This window comes from Ziziphus jujuba, chromosome 12 (assembly GCF_031755915.1).
Source record: "Ziziphus jujuba cultivar Dongzao chromosome 12, ASM3175591v1".
In the NCBI taxonomy this organism is placed as follows: Eukaryota; Viridiplantae; Streptophyta; class Magnoliopsida; order Rosales; family Rhamnaceae; genus Ziziphus; species Ziziphus jujuba.
This window is the reverse complement of record NC_083390.1, coordinates 4,079,527-4,096,976: the sequence shown is the minus strand read 5'-3', so window position 1 is coordinate 4,096,976 and position 17,450 is coordinate 4,079,527. Positions and strand designations below refer to the sequence as shown.

General features: G+C 34.5%; 2 protein-coding genes, 1 non-coding gene and 1 pseudogene across 6 annotated transcripts; 1 reads left to right on the top strand and 3 right to left on the bottom strand.

The window, feature by feature from the left end:
- Positions 1 to 1,906: 1,906 nt before the first annotated feature.
- LOC107428354 (geraniol 8-hydroxylase) lies at positions 1,907 to 4,112 on the bottom strand. The gene is made up of 3 exons (XM_016038877.4): positions 3,975 to 4,112; positions 2,717 to 3,822; positions 1,907 to 2,632 (listed from the first exon to the last, which is right to left on the bottom strand). Exons 2-3 carry the CDS (start codon positions 3,596 to 3,598, stop codon positions 2,006 to 2,008), a joined length of 1,509 nt encoding a protein of 502 aa, XP_015894363.1. The 5' UTR covers positions 3,599 to 3,822; positions 3,975 to 4,112; the 3' UTR covers positions 1,907 to 2,005.
- Positions 4,113 to 7,661: 3,549 nt separating this feature from the next.
- On the top strand, positions 7,662 to 9,680 carry LOC107428337 (AAA-ATPase At3g50940-like; annotated as a pseudogene).
- A 379-nt stretch (positions 9,681 to 10,059) lies between these two features.
- On the bottom strand, positions 10,060 to 10,132 carry TRNAK-CUU (transfer RNA lysine (anticodon CUU)). The gene has a single exon. It is a non-coding gene; the product is annotated as a tRNA-Lys (tRNA).
- Positions 10,133 to 10,470: 338 nt separating this feature from the next.
- On the bottom strand, positions 10,471 to 15,459 carry LOC107428372 (U-box domain-containing protein 6). 4 transcript variants are annotated; one of them, XM_016038897.4, is made up of 7 exons: positions 15,085 to 15,459; positions 13,978 to 14,072; positions 13,369 to 13,415; positions 13,118 to 13,230; positions 12,820 to 12,927; positions 11,528 to 12,702; positions 10,471 to 11,400 (listed from the first exon to the last, which is right to left on the bottom strand). In XM_016038897.4, the coding sequence occupies exons 2-7, from the start codon at positions 14,055 to 14,057 to the stop codon at positions 10,614 to 10,616; spliced, it is 2,310 nt and encodes a 769-aa protein (XP_015894383.1). In that variant the 5' UTR covers positions 14,058 to 14,072; positions 15,085 to 15,459; the 3' UTR covers positions 10,471 to 10,613. The 4 variants fall into 4 exon arrangements, with proteins under 4 accessions (XP_015894383.1, XP_048318647.1, XP_015894384.1 ...); XM_048462690.2 differs by lacking the exon at positions 15,085 to 15,459 and adding an exon at positions 14,602 to 14,762; XM_016038898.4 differs by lacking the exon at positions 13,369 to 13,415 and having other exon boundaries at positions 13,118 to 13,303; positions 15,085 to 15,452.
- Between the last annotated feature and the right edge of the window lie 1,991 nt (positions 15,460 to 17,450).

Below are 17,450 nucleotides of genomic sequence, written 5' to 3'. Positions count from 1 at the left end.
AAAGATTTTATAAGAATCCAATGAAATCTTTGGATTTAAAGCTGGATTTTATATTGACAATTTTCTTTACAATTTTCCTGTTAAAATCCTTTCAAATCCATTAAAATCCATCATTTTTTAAAATCTTTTAAAATTAATGACTTTTTAAATACCACCAGATTTTAAAAGAATTTTATAAAGTCCTAATTGAATACATTTAGATTTTAATGGACTTTTATAAAATCTATTAAAATCTGAATTGAATATCATTATATTTGTATGGATTCTCTTAAAATCTAAATTGAATACCTCAAAATTTTAAAAGACTTTTAAAATCCTTCAAATTCTAAATTGAATACATCCCCTAAATCTGTGTTCTCAACTACTTTTAAAACAGTTTTGGTGCTCTCTAAAACACTTATTTAGCAAGCGATTTGTGTGGTTTATCTCCAAGCTCCATTACCGTTTCCAAAGATTGGAAGAGGTTTGGATCCTGGTGGAAGCCTTTGGCCTCTGACAAAATAAAGAAAAGCTTCCTTTGAGATCCAGATAAGAAGAAGGGCATAGGAAAAAGCTCAAGAAATCCATATCAAGCTCAAAACCAAAACTTTTCTCTCTTTTCTTTTTCTTGGATGACTCTGCCAAAAGAAAGTTGAAATTGCTTTTCTATATAATATATCACTATGACATGGACACGCGAATGGTACAGTCCTAGCCAAAGATAATAATAATAATAATAAAATCTTCGCACTTTCATTAATGGACTACATTTGTAGTGATATGATGTTAATTTCTAAAATTATTCAAACTGTTTTTTGAATTATTGTCGTTAGCTTGGAAATATTTCAGCTGAAATTTTACTTGTCCACAAAAATCCAATTCGAGGACCGGAAGATGCATTGAAACGCAGCTAGTCACCGCCTCAAATTATGACCTGCAGTCAAATATTCAGACAGTCCTTCCAAATAAAGTGGAGGTTAGTATTTTGCAATCAGAATTCCAACATAGGATAAAATTATTTATTTTTATATATTTTTTTTATAAATATTTAATATAAAAAATTAAAACACTAAATCATACAAACCATTTTAAAATTATATCAATTTATTTTTAGCAGGATAGGTCCGGGACCACATAATTTTTTCCACATTTATTGAATTAACTCTATTGAGTCAACTTGTTTCGCCAACCTGGTTCTCCACGTGAATGGGCTGTCCCTACCCAAAGAAAAGGAGTCATGGCCCACACAGATTGTGTGGGGCCAAAATCTTCAACGTGCATTAAGGGAGTATTGTGCTGCAATTTGCAATCAGAATTGCAATGTGTCTATCCTCACAGATGATCTATCCAATTTTGTCCTTCCTAATTCTCTAACAAATGGATAGAAAGTTGCATTAAAAGGTCTGATAGTAGTATTGACAAAATCTTACAAAATTTTTGTTTTCTACCGTGAGCAGAATTGTAAACTTTCGCTTGGCCTTGTTTTCTTTCAATAATGTCATTATCATCCAAGCCTTACCTACATTAGTTAATTATTAAGGGAATTTATTTTTAATTTCAAAGTGTTAAACAGGGAGGGCCATAAAATCTGTCAAACAGGACTATTTATGTTTCTGGGATTGGTAAAGTTTGGCAAGGTACCTATGAATGCTTGACAAAACGTTAGGCAATCTGACGATCTTACAATCTGTTTTTCAATAAGAGGAGACCGGTAAAGCAAATTTTCCATGGAGCGGGACCACATGGACCTTAGACCAGCACCACTCGGAAGTGCAATGGAGGTCACCGGCCTAGGCCATGGATCTACTTGATCGCCCATTGACCCCATCCAGGTAAGGTTGTTTAACGTAGGTTGCCATATTGATTATATAACCACAGCCTTGCCTTGATTATTTATTTACCTCTTCATGTGGGACAAAGTGACGAATAGGTAAAACACCAAAACACCTGCTTTATTATACATTAGGCTTTAAAGAAAACAATACATGAGGAAAAGATCTAGAGGTAGACTTAAACGCATCCTCCTTTAGGATTCACATCGAAGTTTTTTATATGCTGGTGGTAGGGAACTTGGGAGAGCTCGCAGAGGCTGAGCAAGCTGTAAGGTGAGCCCGAATTTGTCATCCATGGTGATTTTTTCATCTTCAAGCTCCCAAGCAAAGGAGTGGATAAGAGAACCCAAAATCAAGTACAACATTCGCATTGCCAAAGGAAGACCCGGACATATTCGCCTACCACTACCGAAGGGTATAAGCTCGAAGCTCTGACCTCTAACATCAATGTCCGATCCCAGAAACCTCTCCGGCTTGAACGAGTTTGGATTCTCCCACATGCTCGAGTCTCTGCCTATGGCCCATGCATTGACTAGAATTTGAGCGCCCTTTGGAACAGTGAAGCCGCTAATTTCCACATCTGCTTCAGCTCTACGTGGAAGCAACAATGGTACCGCAGGGTGCAAACGGAAAGTTTCTTTGATTATTGCTTGTAAATAAGGTAGCTTAGCAGTATCTGATTCCTTGACTTGGTTTCCTTTTCCAATAACTTGGTCAAGCTCTGCTTTTGCTTTGGATAAGATCTCTGGGTTGCTTAGTAGCTCAGCCATTGCCCACTCCACCGTTGCTGAAGTTGTATCCGTACCAGCAACAAATAGATCCTATTTCATATATTTTACAAAGTCAATTTATTTCAAATGAGAAAGAATCAAAAAGGGGAAAAAAAAATCATTTAAGAAACTTACCACAAACAACCTTCCGATTCTGGTTTTGTCCATGTCCTCGCAATTCTGTTCACTGATGTTGACAAGGGTATCTAACATATCACTATCCGATATTGAACCAGGCATTTTTCTTCTAAATTGCAACCTTTTGTTGATAATTTGATTGAAGAGCTGTATCAACTTTGCAAGGTGGATCGTACTGCGCTTTCTTATGCCTTGTGGGTCAATCTTTTTAAGGAATGGGAAATAATCTGCCAAGTTAGGTGTTCCAACCTCTTCCAAGATACCCCAAACAGTGCCTTTGAGCTCTCTGGCGTTATCACCAATTGGGTCAGCCAAATCAAGGGAAAAAATGGTGGTGGATAACAGATTCAGTGTAGTTTTGAAGGCTGCTCTTCCAATATCTAAAGCCTCACCTTTACTCATGGTTTCAGTGACATTAGCAAGTAGCTCTTCGACTTTCTTATTCCTCAGGTTTTGGTTGCCATTGAGAACTTTACCAGAAAACAAATAGGTGTTGCAAATTTTCCGAAGATTTTTCCACCTGGTTGAAACTGGTAAGAAAGGCAAGCAAAACTCGTCGTGTTTGCAGGCCTTGAGTGAATCTGGGATGGTCCGGTTGGAGAAGAACTGGTCATGGGTCTGAAGGACTTCTTTGGCCATGCTAGCTGAAGAAACTACAATGGTTGTCACTTGGCCGAGTTTCAAACTCATTATTGGACCAAAACGCTTGGAAAGCTTAGCAAGCGATTTGTGTGGTTTCTCTCCAAGCTCCAGCAAGTTTCCAATGATTGGAAGAGGTTTAGGTCCTGGTGGCAGCCTTTTGCTTCGGACAAAATAAAGCAAAGCTTGTCTTGAGATCCAGATTACAAGAAGGCAGAGCAAAAAGTTGCAGAAATCCATCTCAAGCTCAGAACTTGTTTTCTTGAATGACTTCTAAGGGAGAAAGTTGAAAATGCCTTTCTATATAACTTGTTTACCACTCGGTGACAATGGATTTTTTATGTTGTCCGATTCTCATTCATAAGATATTTCATCATATAATTAGGCAACATAAACTACTTGCCCAATAGAATATTCTGTTAGCTTCATATATGGACACCCAAATGCTACTGACACAGCAAAACCTGTTGAGTCAAAATTGTGATTAAAAAAATAAAATATTATTCAAAGAAAAATCTTAGCACTTCTTACTGTATCAAGTTAATTTGCAGAGAAAGTCGGTTGCGTTGGAAAAAGTTAATTGACAAGCTATTTCTAGAGGTGGGATCCTTCTTACCAAAACATTTGAGATAAAAGTTTGAGAGGGTCGTTGCTGGATCCGTCGTACGCACTACGCGTTGGGATCGATGCAGCCTATCACCGCCATAAATTATCGACACTCTACAAGTAGAATGGTGGAGCCTCACCATCCTCATCCAGAATACACTTCTCCCAAGTGGAATGGAGGTCAACAATGTACGTCTTTGCTATTTTTGTGAGCTTCTGCAATTTGCAATTAGAGTTCCAATATCTATCCCGATTGACGATTTACCCAATTTTGTCGTTTCTAATCTCTTAATAAATGGATAGAAAGTTGCATCCAAAAGGTCACAGTACTTTTGATAAGATGGTCATCTTGGGAATCCATTGGGAGTGTTTTTTTTGTTTTTTTTTTTTTAAATTTAATTCTATTTGATGACCAAAGCTGTGCTATAAAGGTTTTTTATAATAATTAATAAGTATTTATTGAAAAAAATAATTTTAAATTGTTTTAGAATAATTTTAATTTTAATTTTTTTAAAAAACTTTTTATTTATGTTATATGGAAAATATAATGGGCTGTAATCTTTTTATTTATAATTAAATATTTATTAATTTTTAATAAAAAAATTTATTATATAACATGCTATTAGCAAAAGTTTTACTTTAATCAACTTCATATCAAAACACTAAATTTCTTTAGCCAACTGCTTTTAAAACAATTTTGATGTTCTCTAAAACACTTATTTAGCAAGCGATTTTGTGGATGATATCCACGTTCCAACAGGTTACCAAAGATTGAGGTTTGGATCCTGGTGGAAGCCTTTTGCCTCTAACAAAATAAAGAAAAGCTTCCTTTGAGATCCAGATAAGAAGAAGGGCATAGGAACAAGCTCCAGAAATCCATATCAAGCTCAAAATCAGAACTTTTTTTTTTTTTTTTTTTTTTTTTGGCCCTTTCAATGACTCTGCCAAAAGAAAGTTGAAATTGCTTTTCTACTTAATATATCACTGTAACATGGACACCCAAACGGTACTTGCAGAGCCAGATATATAGAGGAGGAATCCGATGCTCCACTTTCTTATCCATGTGATTCAAGAAAAATTGTTAGCAGTCCTAGCCAAAAAATAATAAAATAAAATAAAATCTTAGCACTTACATTAATGGACTGTACGTGTAGTGATGATGTTAATTTGTACAATTATTCAAACAGTTTTGTGAATGATTGTAGTTAGCTTGGAAGTTTTTCAGCTGAAATTTTATGGTTGTCCACAAAAATCCGATTCGAGGACAGGAAGATCCATTGTGCGTTGAAACGCAGCCTTTCACCGCCACAAATTATGACATAGAGTCACATATGCCGACACCCCTTCCAAATACAGTGGAGGTAAGTAATTTGCCATCAGAATGCCAACAGATAAATTCTGAATTATTTATTTTTATATTTTTTTAAGAAATATTTTAATATGTATTAAAAATAATAATAATAATAAAAAATTTAAAACATTAAAGCATACCAACTATTTTAAAATTATATTAATTTATTTTTAGAAGGTCCGGGACCACATAATATCTTTCCCCATGTGCCGTCCCTGCCCAGCGAGCAGGAGTCATGGCCCACACAAATTGTGTGGTCCCAGAATCTCCAACGTGGATTAAGGGAGTGTTTTTTTGGGCTGAGATGAGGAGGTTTATAAAACCAAAAGAACCCAAAGTACACAACTGAGCACAGGGAGGGGGCTACTCGCCATTCTCCTCCTGGGTAGCGAAGTCAAAAAAAACTTTTAGGGAGGGAAGTAGGGTTGGGCATGGATTAGGTTGGTTCGGTTTTGGACTGAAATACAATCCAATTCATATATATCGATTTTTTTAATTTACAATTCAAACCAAATCATTGAAGCATTAAATCCAAACCAAACCAAACTATTTATGATCGGTTTGGTTTGGATTGATTGATCGGTTTGAAACTTACTAATTTATAAATATATAATACAAATAAAAAAATTTTCAAATATAAAATATAAATAATAAATTATAATTATCTAAACGTAAAATACAATTAGAATAATATAACATAGTGTACAATGAAAAATAAAGAAGAAAATATAGCAAATGATACACATCATGCACTTATTAAATAGCAAACATTAATGCCATCATCTCACTCCTATAAAATCAAATTAAAATTGTTAGAACAAATAATGTAAAATAATACATTCATCAAAATTCATTCACTCAAGAATCAATGCATAATTCCTTTTTTTTTTTTTAACCTTAAAACTTTGGTAAATCATAAGTTAATCAATGTTGATAGGTTCACTAATTTTAGTTGATTCTGTAAGCTCTACAAAGATCAAAACAATAAAATTAACAATAAATTATATTTAAATATTTATATATATATATATATATATAAAAGTAACAATTGGATACAATATATGTAGATATATATATATATATATATATATATATGATGGGGATGTAAAAAATATATATATATTATGGTGATGGTGATGGACTGGTGGTGAGCGGCAACAAAAGTAAATATTTAGTTTAGGGTTACAACTTACAATTTGATTTAGGATTTGGGATATGGGGATGTAAAAGAAAATTTTTTTTTATCTATATATATTAAAAATCAATATATAAAATTGAAAAAAAAATTTAAAAATTAATATATAAGAATGAAAAAAATATTCTAAAATTAATGTATAAAAATGAAAAAAATAAAAAATATATAATTTTTTAGTTATATAATATTTTATTTGGATTGGATTGGATTTATATTTCCAATCCATAACCAATTCAATCCATACAATTTATAATATTTTGAACCCAATCTAATCCAATTAATCCGTTAAAAATGGATTGGATTGGACGGATTGAACGGGTTGGATTGGATTTTGCCCAAGGGAAGGCGTAAACAGGACGCCACTGATACTGTTTTTAATACACCAACTACTAATAAAATGGGCTAAAATATTTTCCTCCCGTGGAATCCAACTTCCTGGAAATCTTTAAGTGCAAAATCTCCAAAAAGTAACTTGCAGCTGTCCAATGACCAGTTTGTAAGTCCGGATTGTTGAGGTGAGTGTTTTTATTGCAATTTGCAATCAGAGTTGCAATATATCTATATCTATCCTCACATATGATTTATCCAATTTTGTCCTTTGTAATCTCTAATAAATGGACAGAAAGTTGCATTAAAAGGTGAAAATGGTATTGACAAAATCTTACAAAATTTTGTCTTCTACTGTACGCAGATGTATAAACTTTTTCCTGGCCTTGTTTTGTTTCAATAATGTCATTACCATCCGACTACCTTATCTACAATAGTTCATCATTAAGGGCATTTACTTTTAATTTCAAACTGTTAAACAGGGTTGGCCATAAAATCTGTCAAACAATACTTTTTTTTTTTTTTTTTTTTGGCATTGGTAAAGTTTGGCAACACACCCAGAATACTGACAAAACGTTAGGCTATCAGTCTTACAATCTGTTTCTCAAGACCACATGGATTTTTTGCAGGATTGGAAAATAGATGAAGTGGATCTAAATAGAAAGTCAGGTAAAAATTACCATGACCCCCCAAAAAAAAAAAAACAAAAAAAAAAAAATTCTAGTATTAAATTCTAAGATTAATTTTAGGAATGGAATGTGTCTACCTGGAAATTTAATAGGCACCAAAAACCATGTGGTTTGACCTCTGTGAGAATTGCTTCAGAAGACTGTCCCTACTCTCCTACCTACCATGTTTTTGACTAAGAGCTAACTAAGAAAATGAACATTCAAAATTTTCTTTTCTGTCATGCAAATTGTTTACTAGACTTGAAAAACTTTGTGAGCAAGATTTTGCTACTATTTTTTTCTCATAAATCTTTCAGTGGAAGCTATACCCTCTATTTCTTTTTTGATATACAAACCCTCCACCTAGAATGCCAATTCCATAAGCCAAGCAAATCTCCAGAAACTTTCTTTTCTTCATTTCCAAACCAAACGATTCCCTCACAAATCTTTCGCGTTGAGTTTGAGGATGTTTTCTTTAACAAACATGCCCTCAACAGCAACAGTTTTATCAACATATACTGCATTTGCTGCATCTGCAATGGTGATCCGGACAATGATCAATGAAGTCCAGGCCATAACTAGCCTGTTCATACCTCAACAGCTCCAAGTGAAAGTCTTTGCCAAATTTGGAGGCCTATTTGGAAAACTTTCAGCCCAAATGACTCTCCACATTGATGAATACAATGGTTTCTCCATCAATGAAATATACCAGGCTGCAGAAATCTACTTGAGCACAAGGATCACCCCCTCAAATGATAACCTTAAGGTTTCCAAGTCTCCAAGAGACAACCAAATCTCTGTCACGATTAACAAAGGCGAAACTATCATTGATGAGTACGATGGAATTCAGTTGAGATGGGAATTCATTTCTACTGAAGTCCAAAAATCATATTTCGACCAGGAATGCTGTTCTCAATGCACAGAAACATCTGAGCGAAAAATGGTTCAGCTTAGCTTCCATAAGAGGTTTAAGGACAAGGTATTAGGAACTTACCTTCCATATGTAATAGAGAGATCGAAAGCCATCAAAGAAGAAAACAAATTGGTGAAGCTATATTCACTAGGAGGCAGCGTTGGTAAGTATGATGGAGGTCCATGGGGTTCTATAAATTTTGAACATCCATTGACGTTTGATACTTTGGCAATGGATCCGAAGCTAAAGAAGGAATTGATTGATGATTTAGACAGATTCTTGGAGAGAAGAGAGTACTACAAAAGAGTAGGAATGGCGTGGAAATGAGGGCATTTATTACATGGTCCTCCTGGAACAGGAAAGTCAAGCTTAATTGCTGCCATGGCAAATTACCTCAAGTTTGACATCTATGATATGGAGCTTACACATTTAACATGTAACTCAGAGCTTAGGAGGCTGTTTGTTTCCACTTCAAACCGATCAATTCTCGTGATTGAGGATATTGATTGTAGCATTGAGTTTGCAGATAGACAGCTGGAAGGATATAACCGAAGCGAAGGCCAGGTGAGAATTTTTTTTTTTATTTTTATTATTATCTATTTTCTGTACTCTCCTAACAAAGTATTTCCTCTGTCTTTTGAAAAAACAAAAAAAAAAAAAGGAACAATTTCATTTCCTGATTCTATAATTTTTTCCATGCTATTGACACAGTTGACCTGATCTGGATTGCTTAACTTCATTGATGGGCTATGGACAAGCTGTGGAGATGAGAGAATAATTGTGTTTACTACCAACTACAAAGATAAACTAGATCCTGCGCTATTGAGACCCGGCCGAATGGACATGCACATCCACATTTCCTATTGCACACCATGTGGGTTTGAGATTCTTGCTTCTAATTACCTCAAAATTAAAGATCACCATCTTTTCTCGAAAATCAAAGAAATGTTAAAAGAAGTGGAGATTACCCCAGCTGAAGTTGCAGAAGAGCTTATGAAAAGGGAAAGTGTTGATATAGCCATGGAAGGACTGGTTGAATTCCTCCAGCAAAAGAAGGGTATGAACTGCAAGCAAGATGAAAACGTTGAAGAGAGTAAAGAAGATGATAAAGAGGAGCAAGGCTTGAATGTTAAACAAGGAAAGAAAAGTGGAGCTAAGAAAAACGAAAGGAGACCGCAAAAAAGAGAAAAGGCAGACAATGAAGATAGTAAATGCATGAGAAGCCTACCATAAATTTAATATCGATTAGATTAGCGTGATGTGTCTTGTATCCATGATTGAATAAGCGTTTGGCAGGGTTTTTTTTGTTGTTTAAAAGTTTGACTGAAATACCAAAAGTTTTTTTATGAAAAAATAAAAATATTTGAAAAAAATTAATAAGTATTTATTAATCAAAAATAATTTTTTTAAATTATTTTTAAAAAAATTTAAATTTTAAATTTATATAAAAATTTAATAAATATTTAATATAGTTTAATAAATATTTAATTTAATTTTTTTATCTACAATCAAATATTTATTGTTTTTTAATAAAAAATATTTTAAAAAAAATCTATTATATAAAATTCTAAAGACTAAAATTTTCTTTTATAAACGGATCTAAATTGATTATAAGGAACAAAAATTGGTATAAGGAAAAAACGCCCACCGTGGGGCTCGAACCCACGACCACAAGGTTAAGAGCCTTGCGCTCTACCAACTGAGCTAGACGGGCTGGTTGCCTCAGTGTGATATCATTCTTTTTAACAATGTTGAAATTATCTTTGCATTTGATTTTATCGTCATCGATACGCAAAATTAACAACCCGTAACCACTTAACCAAATGGCTGTATACATAATCCCTAATCTAAAATCAAGAATCAAATTGAGCATCCAAATGATACCGAGCAGAAAACGGTTGGTTAAGGCTTCATGGGTAAGATGGAAGTAAAATTGGTGAAAGCAGGTGGTTCTATTTTACAGGTTTTATATTCGTTTTTTTTTTACCCAAAAGTGAATCTAACACTTCATATTCATGATACATGTATTCCTACCTGAAAGTGGAAGGGACAGAAAGAAACAAAAATCCACAAATTACAGGGGCCTGTACATTCTTCTCTTTGAAAAGGAAAAAGAAAAAAAATAGTAATGCCTGTAAAAACAGGACAAAAAGCGAAAAAAGATGATACAACTAAAATTTACAGAACCATGAATTTTAACACTGGTAAACAGAATAGCTCTTGCTCTTCCATAAGAAGCTGAAAGCTTTACCCATCTTTCTTCTTGAGACAGATTTACACAGTGGCTTTGACTCTGTACTAGGCATAGACATCTCACTACTTTCTGCTTGCATTTGTACCTCAGCAGGTGGTTGTTGGTCTCGTTGTCGCTGTTCCCGGAACAACATGAGAAGTCTCTGAGCCTTATCTCTGCCTCTTGAGGTCCCATTTACTGAAACAGAAACCAGTCCAGGTATTACACCTTCTTGTAAGACCATCTGACAGCATTTATCGTTCCCGTTGCAAAGAAGCAAGAGACACGAGACAGCTTGCTCCTGCTCAATGGGTTCACCCCCATCCAATACAGTTGCCAGTACACCAATAAGGCCAGGGGTTGACATCATTTCATCTCTTCCCAATTGACTCGAAGCCAAATTTATCAGTACTGCAACACATTTTTCTGTCCAAGTGTGCTCACCAGAGGCAGCAAGGGACTGAAGACCACTAATGACGCCAGCTGAAAGGAGATTGGGAATATTGCAGGGGAAACTGGAAAGATTGTATAGTGCATGGAGAGCATCAATCTTGCATTGGGTTTCAGCATCAGCTTGAAGGAGGTTTGTCAAGAAAGGCACAGCCTGAGATGAGCCAATAATAGGCTTGGCTTCATCAAGACAGGAAAGATTCAGATAGATGGCAGTGGCAAATTCATGACAATTGGTGGAGGAGATCATTTCTTCCAGTAATGTAATTATTCCTGCTGCTAACATCATTTCCTTGTTTCTGGGAAAAAACAAAAAAGAAAGAAAGTATTCAATAATCCTTCAAACTGTCATAACTCTGCACTTGAATTTCATGAAAATAGTAACATACACTCCCTTGAAACCTCTAAGCAAGAAGAGTAGTGTACCTGTTATTGTTGACCGCAAGGTTGAAGAGAGCCATGGCTCCATTTTCCTGAGCCACTACATTTCCTTCACGCATAGCTGAGTCAAGAAACCGGAGAAGTGCTTCAACAAATCCATTGGCCCCCATACACATCCGGGCCTCCTCATCATCCTTCAGTAAGAACCTTATTTGCTCAACCACTTTGCACTTTTTCCTAAAGTCTCCCCCTTTATTCAAGATGGACCAATATTCCTGATAACTATCAAGGGCATTAAACTCAGAATCTTCCTCCAAGGAAGAAACATTTTCTGCTTCATTCCCTTCAGCCTCCTCTATAGTACCACTTTCCTCTAAAGGAACCACCTTAACCCCCTTTAACTTGCAAGAGTTGACACTGTTCATAGATTTTGAATTTGTGGACTCAGACTCCGACAATGCCAGCCTCCAATAGTTGAGATCAAGAGACTCTGGTGGACCATCGGGAACAGGAACTCCATTCTGTTCACACCAACTATAAACAAGGCCTTTGACGCAGTAATTTGGTGTCAAAGAAAGATGAGACAACTTTTGTTGAGTCTTTGGGCAGGTACCATGCCCATCACTGAACCATTTTTCAATGCAAATCCTTTCATAAGTTTGACCAGACGCAATGATCACAGGGTCATACATAAGCTGCAATGATATTGGACACCTCAATTCTTCAGGTGGAAGAGACATCTGTCCCGATCTTCTATTGTTTGGCTTGAAATTAAAAGAGCCGAGTTTTGATAGCTGGCGCTCAAAGGCATGACAATTGCCAGGAGGCCCAACATACTCGATAGAACCCTGAACTGTGGGAGAGCAAGGTGCAGAACCCTGTGAATCATTGTCATCTGAGAATTCACTTCTAAACAACTTGGAGTATTTTCGCATAAGATGTAAAAGATAAGCTACAATAGACTCCTTCCGCTTATCTTCCTCAGCACGGGCTCTTTCTATGAGTTTCTTCAGAGCTCTTCTCTCTGTAAGAGCTGCCCTGGACGAGGTAATTCCAAGTTTACTAGCAGCCTTGTGAAAAGATTCCAGCTCATTGCTGTCATTGCAGTTGTCAAATTTTCTCCCCTGCTGGAGCAACACAATTATTTCATCACCAACTTGTTTCTCTAATGGATCAAGGGAGAATAGAGTACCCTCAAGTTCACTAACGATCTCTTGAATCTGAAATAAATTTAGTAACAAAGATATTATACAACAGCAAATCTAGTAAATATGATATTTCTAAAACAGTCAAATTCAATCACGATCACCACAGAAATGAACATAAACAGCCAATACCTGACAACCAATAGATTGTGGAACAATATCTTCAACACGTCTAAGACTATCTTCTAGAGCACATCTTGTCTTCTCAAATTTGGAAAGTACAGAATCTCCTGTTATAGCCTGCATTATAAGAGTAATTCAGCTGTAATACAGAAAAAACAATAATATGCCACCTCATCAACTCAAATTTAAAACATCACCCATGGACAATATTTTTTGTATTATGTAAAAGGAAAAAACCCCCTGACCCATCATTGCATGGAGCAAAACCACTGCATGAAGATAAATGTATATGGTAAGGAATACCTACCAAGTAAAGTTTACTACATTGAGAGCAATGTTGGAGAACATTCTTGGATTTCTCAAGTGCCACATGCAATGAACACAAAGCCTGAATGCCAGATTTACTCCTAGGACGAGCAGCTTCCAAGGAAGGGAAAATTGACATTATTTTACAATAAATTCTAGACAGCGTCTTGCACATTTCTCCATGTAACTACAAAAGGAACCAAAGGAGGTCAATTATTATCTAAACTGAAGCAATGCAACAGCAATACATACTTTTGAAAAAGCTTGCGAAAGGGGGAGATAGGGAAAAAAAGGACCAACTGCATGGTAATTACAACCCATAAATCAGCAAAATAGTTAATTCTATAATCCATCCAAATAAATAGCTACGTTATATATGGGTGTAAATGTACATGAGTATCAGTGTGTGTGTCTGGTAGTATTAGTGAATATACCTAAACGTCTGTGCCCAAATTCTCACCAAAACTCATTCTCCACACAATGATTTCAATTGTTTATAGACCTATGCTCTTCATAATAAAGTTATCGATCATAAACTTGGAAAAGAATTTCCAAATATTACTATTACTTCCAGTAGCAGGAAAGAGCAAAGGACCCTAAGTGTATAGTGCAGAATGACACAAGTTCAAAGTAAAGCAAAATTCAGGACAACTGCCTTTACTAAATGTTGCTGACTCAAATAATCAAAAAGAATAGTTCATGTCTCCACAAGTTAAAGGGGAGGCACAAAACAAAATCAAGACAAGTAAACAGCCAAACCCCAAATCACGAAATTCAATTGTGAGTACACAAAAGAAAATGCAGACACATGAAATTCCGAAAACAAGCACATCAAATTTTTACCCCATGTAGCATGCATACCTTTGCATCACTAGCCGCAAACAAATTTTCTTCAACCTCAGTAATATCCATAATTCAAGATAAGCGTGGAGAACTGTCATGCACGTTTATATCATCTGCATATCCAGAGACGAACGATATCAAATTAACAGACACAAAATGAACCTTCATTGTCAAATTGCTAAGCCACTAAACCAAGATTTATTTTCAAGAGTATACATCATCCTGTTAGTTGCTTTTAAATCTCAGGAGAAAAACAATTTTTGTAAAATTGAACAAATTTAACCTGAAATACTCCATTTTTCTCCTTTCAGGAATAGAAGAGCAAAGGCCTCAACAAAAAACCTAAACTAATTATATGACAAGGGATTCAATGCCATTAGTGGTTCTTTTGAAAAGAAAAATACTCATTTTCCTGAACCGGGCACTGGGAAATCAATCCAATTGAAATGTATGGGCTAAAAAAAAATAAGTAAAAAAAAAAAAAAAAAGGACAAAAAAATATGTGCACAGTTGATCCAGAAAATATTACAAGGAAAACAAGAATAATGATATCGATTATATTAGACCTTTTGCTGAAACACCATAGACAAATATTTGTGGAGAAATATGGATTGGAAAAGAAAAAATAAATAAAAACCATACAGTGATTTCGACATCTCATCGAACAGCAAAATTCGAGATTCAAAATTAGAATCCAAACTCTGAAATTTTTCGAAAACGACCTTCTCATAAATTCCCATCACCTCTAGAAATCCCAGATTACAAATACAGAGAAAGAAATAGAAACACATAGACCCCCAGATATAGAAACCAATTCCACAGAGAAAAATTAAAATATAAAAGGCAATTTGAAACTCAAACGCGCCAATTCCTTATCAAATGCGATTTGGACCCGGAACCAAATCGCACTAAATATGGAAACAAACATAAAAAGATAAGATATAGACAAAAACGACGATGCCTTTTCTCTTTTTTTTTTTTTTTTTTCTCGGTAAAACAATTACAACTGAAGTAACGGAAAATCGCAGAGATGCAAAATGCGGGAAATGCGTGTGAACAGAAATCTACGACTCAGAAAAACTAGCTATAAACAACTAGCTAGGGTTTGCGAAACGAAGAACGTACCAGAAACAGATGGAGCGAGCCAAGGTGGCTTCATACAATAGCATTTACGAAAATCGCAAGAAACAAACAGAAAATTAGGGCTTCTCCTATGATCTATTTCTTCCCATTGCATTACAGCAAAGGTTTGTGGATCAAATAAGATTGCGAATTTCTCGGAGCCCAGAGAGAGAGAGAGAGAGAGAGAGGAGAGAGCGAGATATTAGATTTTTGGTTATTCTCTTCTGAGCGAGCGTAAAAATGGTAAGGATTAATTGAAATGGTTTAGAAAATCGAGGTTATATGAGGGTGGAAAATTTTAAAAAATTAAAATAAATAAAATAAATATTCACTGTGGGAGTTATCTATATAAAAATTAGTTTCAGAGAAAAAAAAAAATTTCAAATAATTTATTGGAATTTTCGCCGCTTTTGTCTCCCCGGTTCACCGGCCGACAGTTGCCGACCTCCTTATTTGTCGGTTAGCAGTTCTGTCATAAATATTTTAAAATGACGAAATTACCCTTTCCAAGTGGATGAGGGAAAAAAAAAAAAAAAAAAAGAGAAAAATTGTTATAATGGGAGTACGTGAACTTCCACTGAACACTCAGCGAGAATATAATTTTAGTTAAATTGGATGTTTGAGGGATTTTACTTTTTTTTATTTGTTTAAAGTTTAAAATTAGGGATATGTAAACGTTACAACGTTAATCATTTTCCTAGTTGCGTTTTGATGTCATATCAAGTTCAACGACATCATCACCAACAACAAAGAACACCAAGATGTAATGTAAGCTACGACTACCTTCATGTAATTAAAAGCTACTTTCACTTCAGCCTTCTTTATATAAATATCTCTTCAAAGTTATTTCCATTAAATTCATATTTTATCCCATATTTTCCTGCCCCATGAACATACAAACTCTAAAAAAAATAATAAATAATAAATAATAAAAAAACACTATGAAAAGGAATTTGGAAAACATATTCTGCCTTTGCACATGCTTGTGGCCGTTTTTTAATTTTTTATTTTCATTGGAATATAGGCTTTTTATATGATAAAACAAACTGTTCTGACAGGACACGTGGTTATGTCATTAACTTTGAATTCATAATTCAGACACAGTAACTTAATAGATTTTTTTATCCCTTATTTTGCTCTACAAGTCAAATAAAACGCTTTATTATTGCCCCATTTTAGGGATGATAAAATATCTGATCAAAAGAAAAAAAAAAAGATAAAATATACCTAAAGAATTCTTTCTAGGTATCAATTTGCCTCGCACACTTTACCCAATTAAAGGCTGTGATGATGACAGTTTTTTTGGTTAATAAATAAATTCGTTGTCAATTTTGATTTGGAAAATAAATAAATGTAAAAATAATCACACTAAATGACAGTGCTGATAAAGATATGCGAAACAGTAATATGCGAAACAGTAATATGCCAGCATCAATATTCTATATGATTATTTCAGATAATATAAAAAATTAAAAAAAAGGTAGCTTTCACCGAAAATATATTACCGGTTTTCCGTTATACTAAATATATAATCTATAGTTATTACGTGGCACACCAAATCAAGTAGTGTGTGATTTTAGATTTTATGGATTAAATAAATAAATCTTGTCCAGTAATGACAAGTAACCTTTAACTAACACATATATCTTTTTTCAAAAAACTAACACGTATGTTTATTGGATTTTGTTTTTTTTTTTTGAGCCAATATATTTATTGAATTGAAAAATCAGAATTCAAACAACTAAAAACAGTTAATCTTTAACTAACACATATATTTTTTTCAAAAAACCAACACCTATTTATTGGATTTTTTTGTTTTTTGAGCCAACATATTTATTTAATTGAAAAGTCTGAATGATCAAACAACGACTAAAAACAGTTAATCTTCATTCGGTGGCAATTGGAAGATACTATTGTTTCTCATTTTTACCAATAAAAAAACCATTTTATTCATCGATGAATTATATTTTTTAGGATGATAAAAATAATTCTCAAGAATTTTATTTTTAGGTAATATAATATACTTTACATTAAAAAGTAAGGAGTATGATTTGATTTATAACGTGATGCCACTGTACCAAAATCACTGGTCCTCAATTTGTATAATTTGTAGGGGAAAAAATGTATAACCAGCAGTTAATTAGAGGGGAGGGTAGTTTGGTAAACCTGAATGGGAACTGATTTTATTGGCAGCAGATTGTCCCCAGGCAAGAGTACGGGAACAGAAATCCCCAATTGTGTCTGATTATAAAAATGTGGGCTCGGCACCGGTCCACGTGGTTGTGTTTTTCACCACGGGGTTTAACAGACTCTCCTCTCTCTCTCTCTCTCTCTCTCTCGCTCTCTCTCTCCATTGCTTGCCCACACGT

Bases quoted from the DNA above. Each gene is read 5' to 3' on its own strand.
- LOC107428372 (XM_016038897.4), bottom strand. From the start codon at position 14,057: ATGACAGTTCTCCACGCTTATCTTGAATTATGGATATTACTGAGGTTG. The intron at 12,928-13,117 runs GTAGGTATTCCT...CTTATAATGCAG, and splicing joins AATGTAGTAAACTTTACTTG to GCTATAACAGGAGATTCTGT. The intron at 12,703-12,819 runs GTATTGGCTGTT...AATTTATTTCAG, and splicing joins CACAATCTATTGGTTGTCAG to ATTCAAGAGATCGTTAGTGA.
- LOC107428354 (XM_016038877.4), bottom strand. From the start codon at position 3,598: ATGGATTTCTGCAACTTTTTGCTCTGCCTTCTTGTAATCTGGATCTCA. The intron at 2,633-2,716 runs GTAAGTTTCTTA...TATATGAAATAG, and splicing joins GAATCGGAAGGTTGTTTGTG to GATCTATTTGTTGCTGGTAC.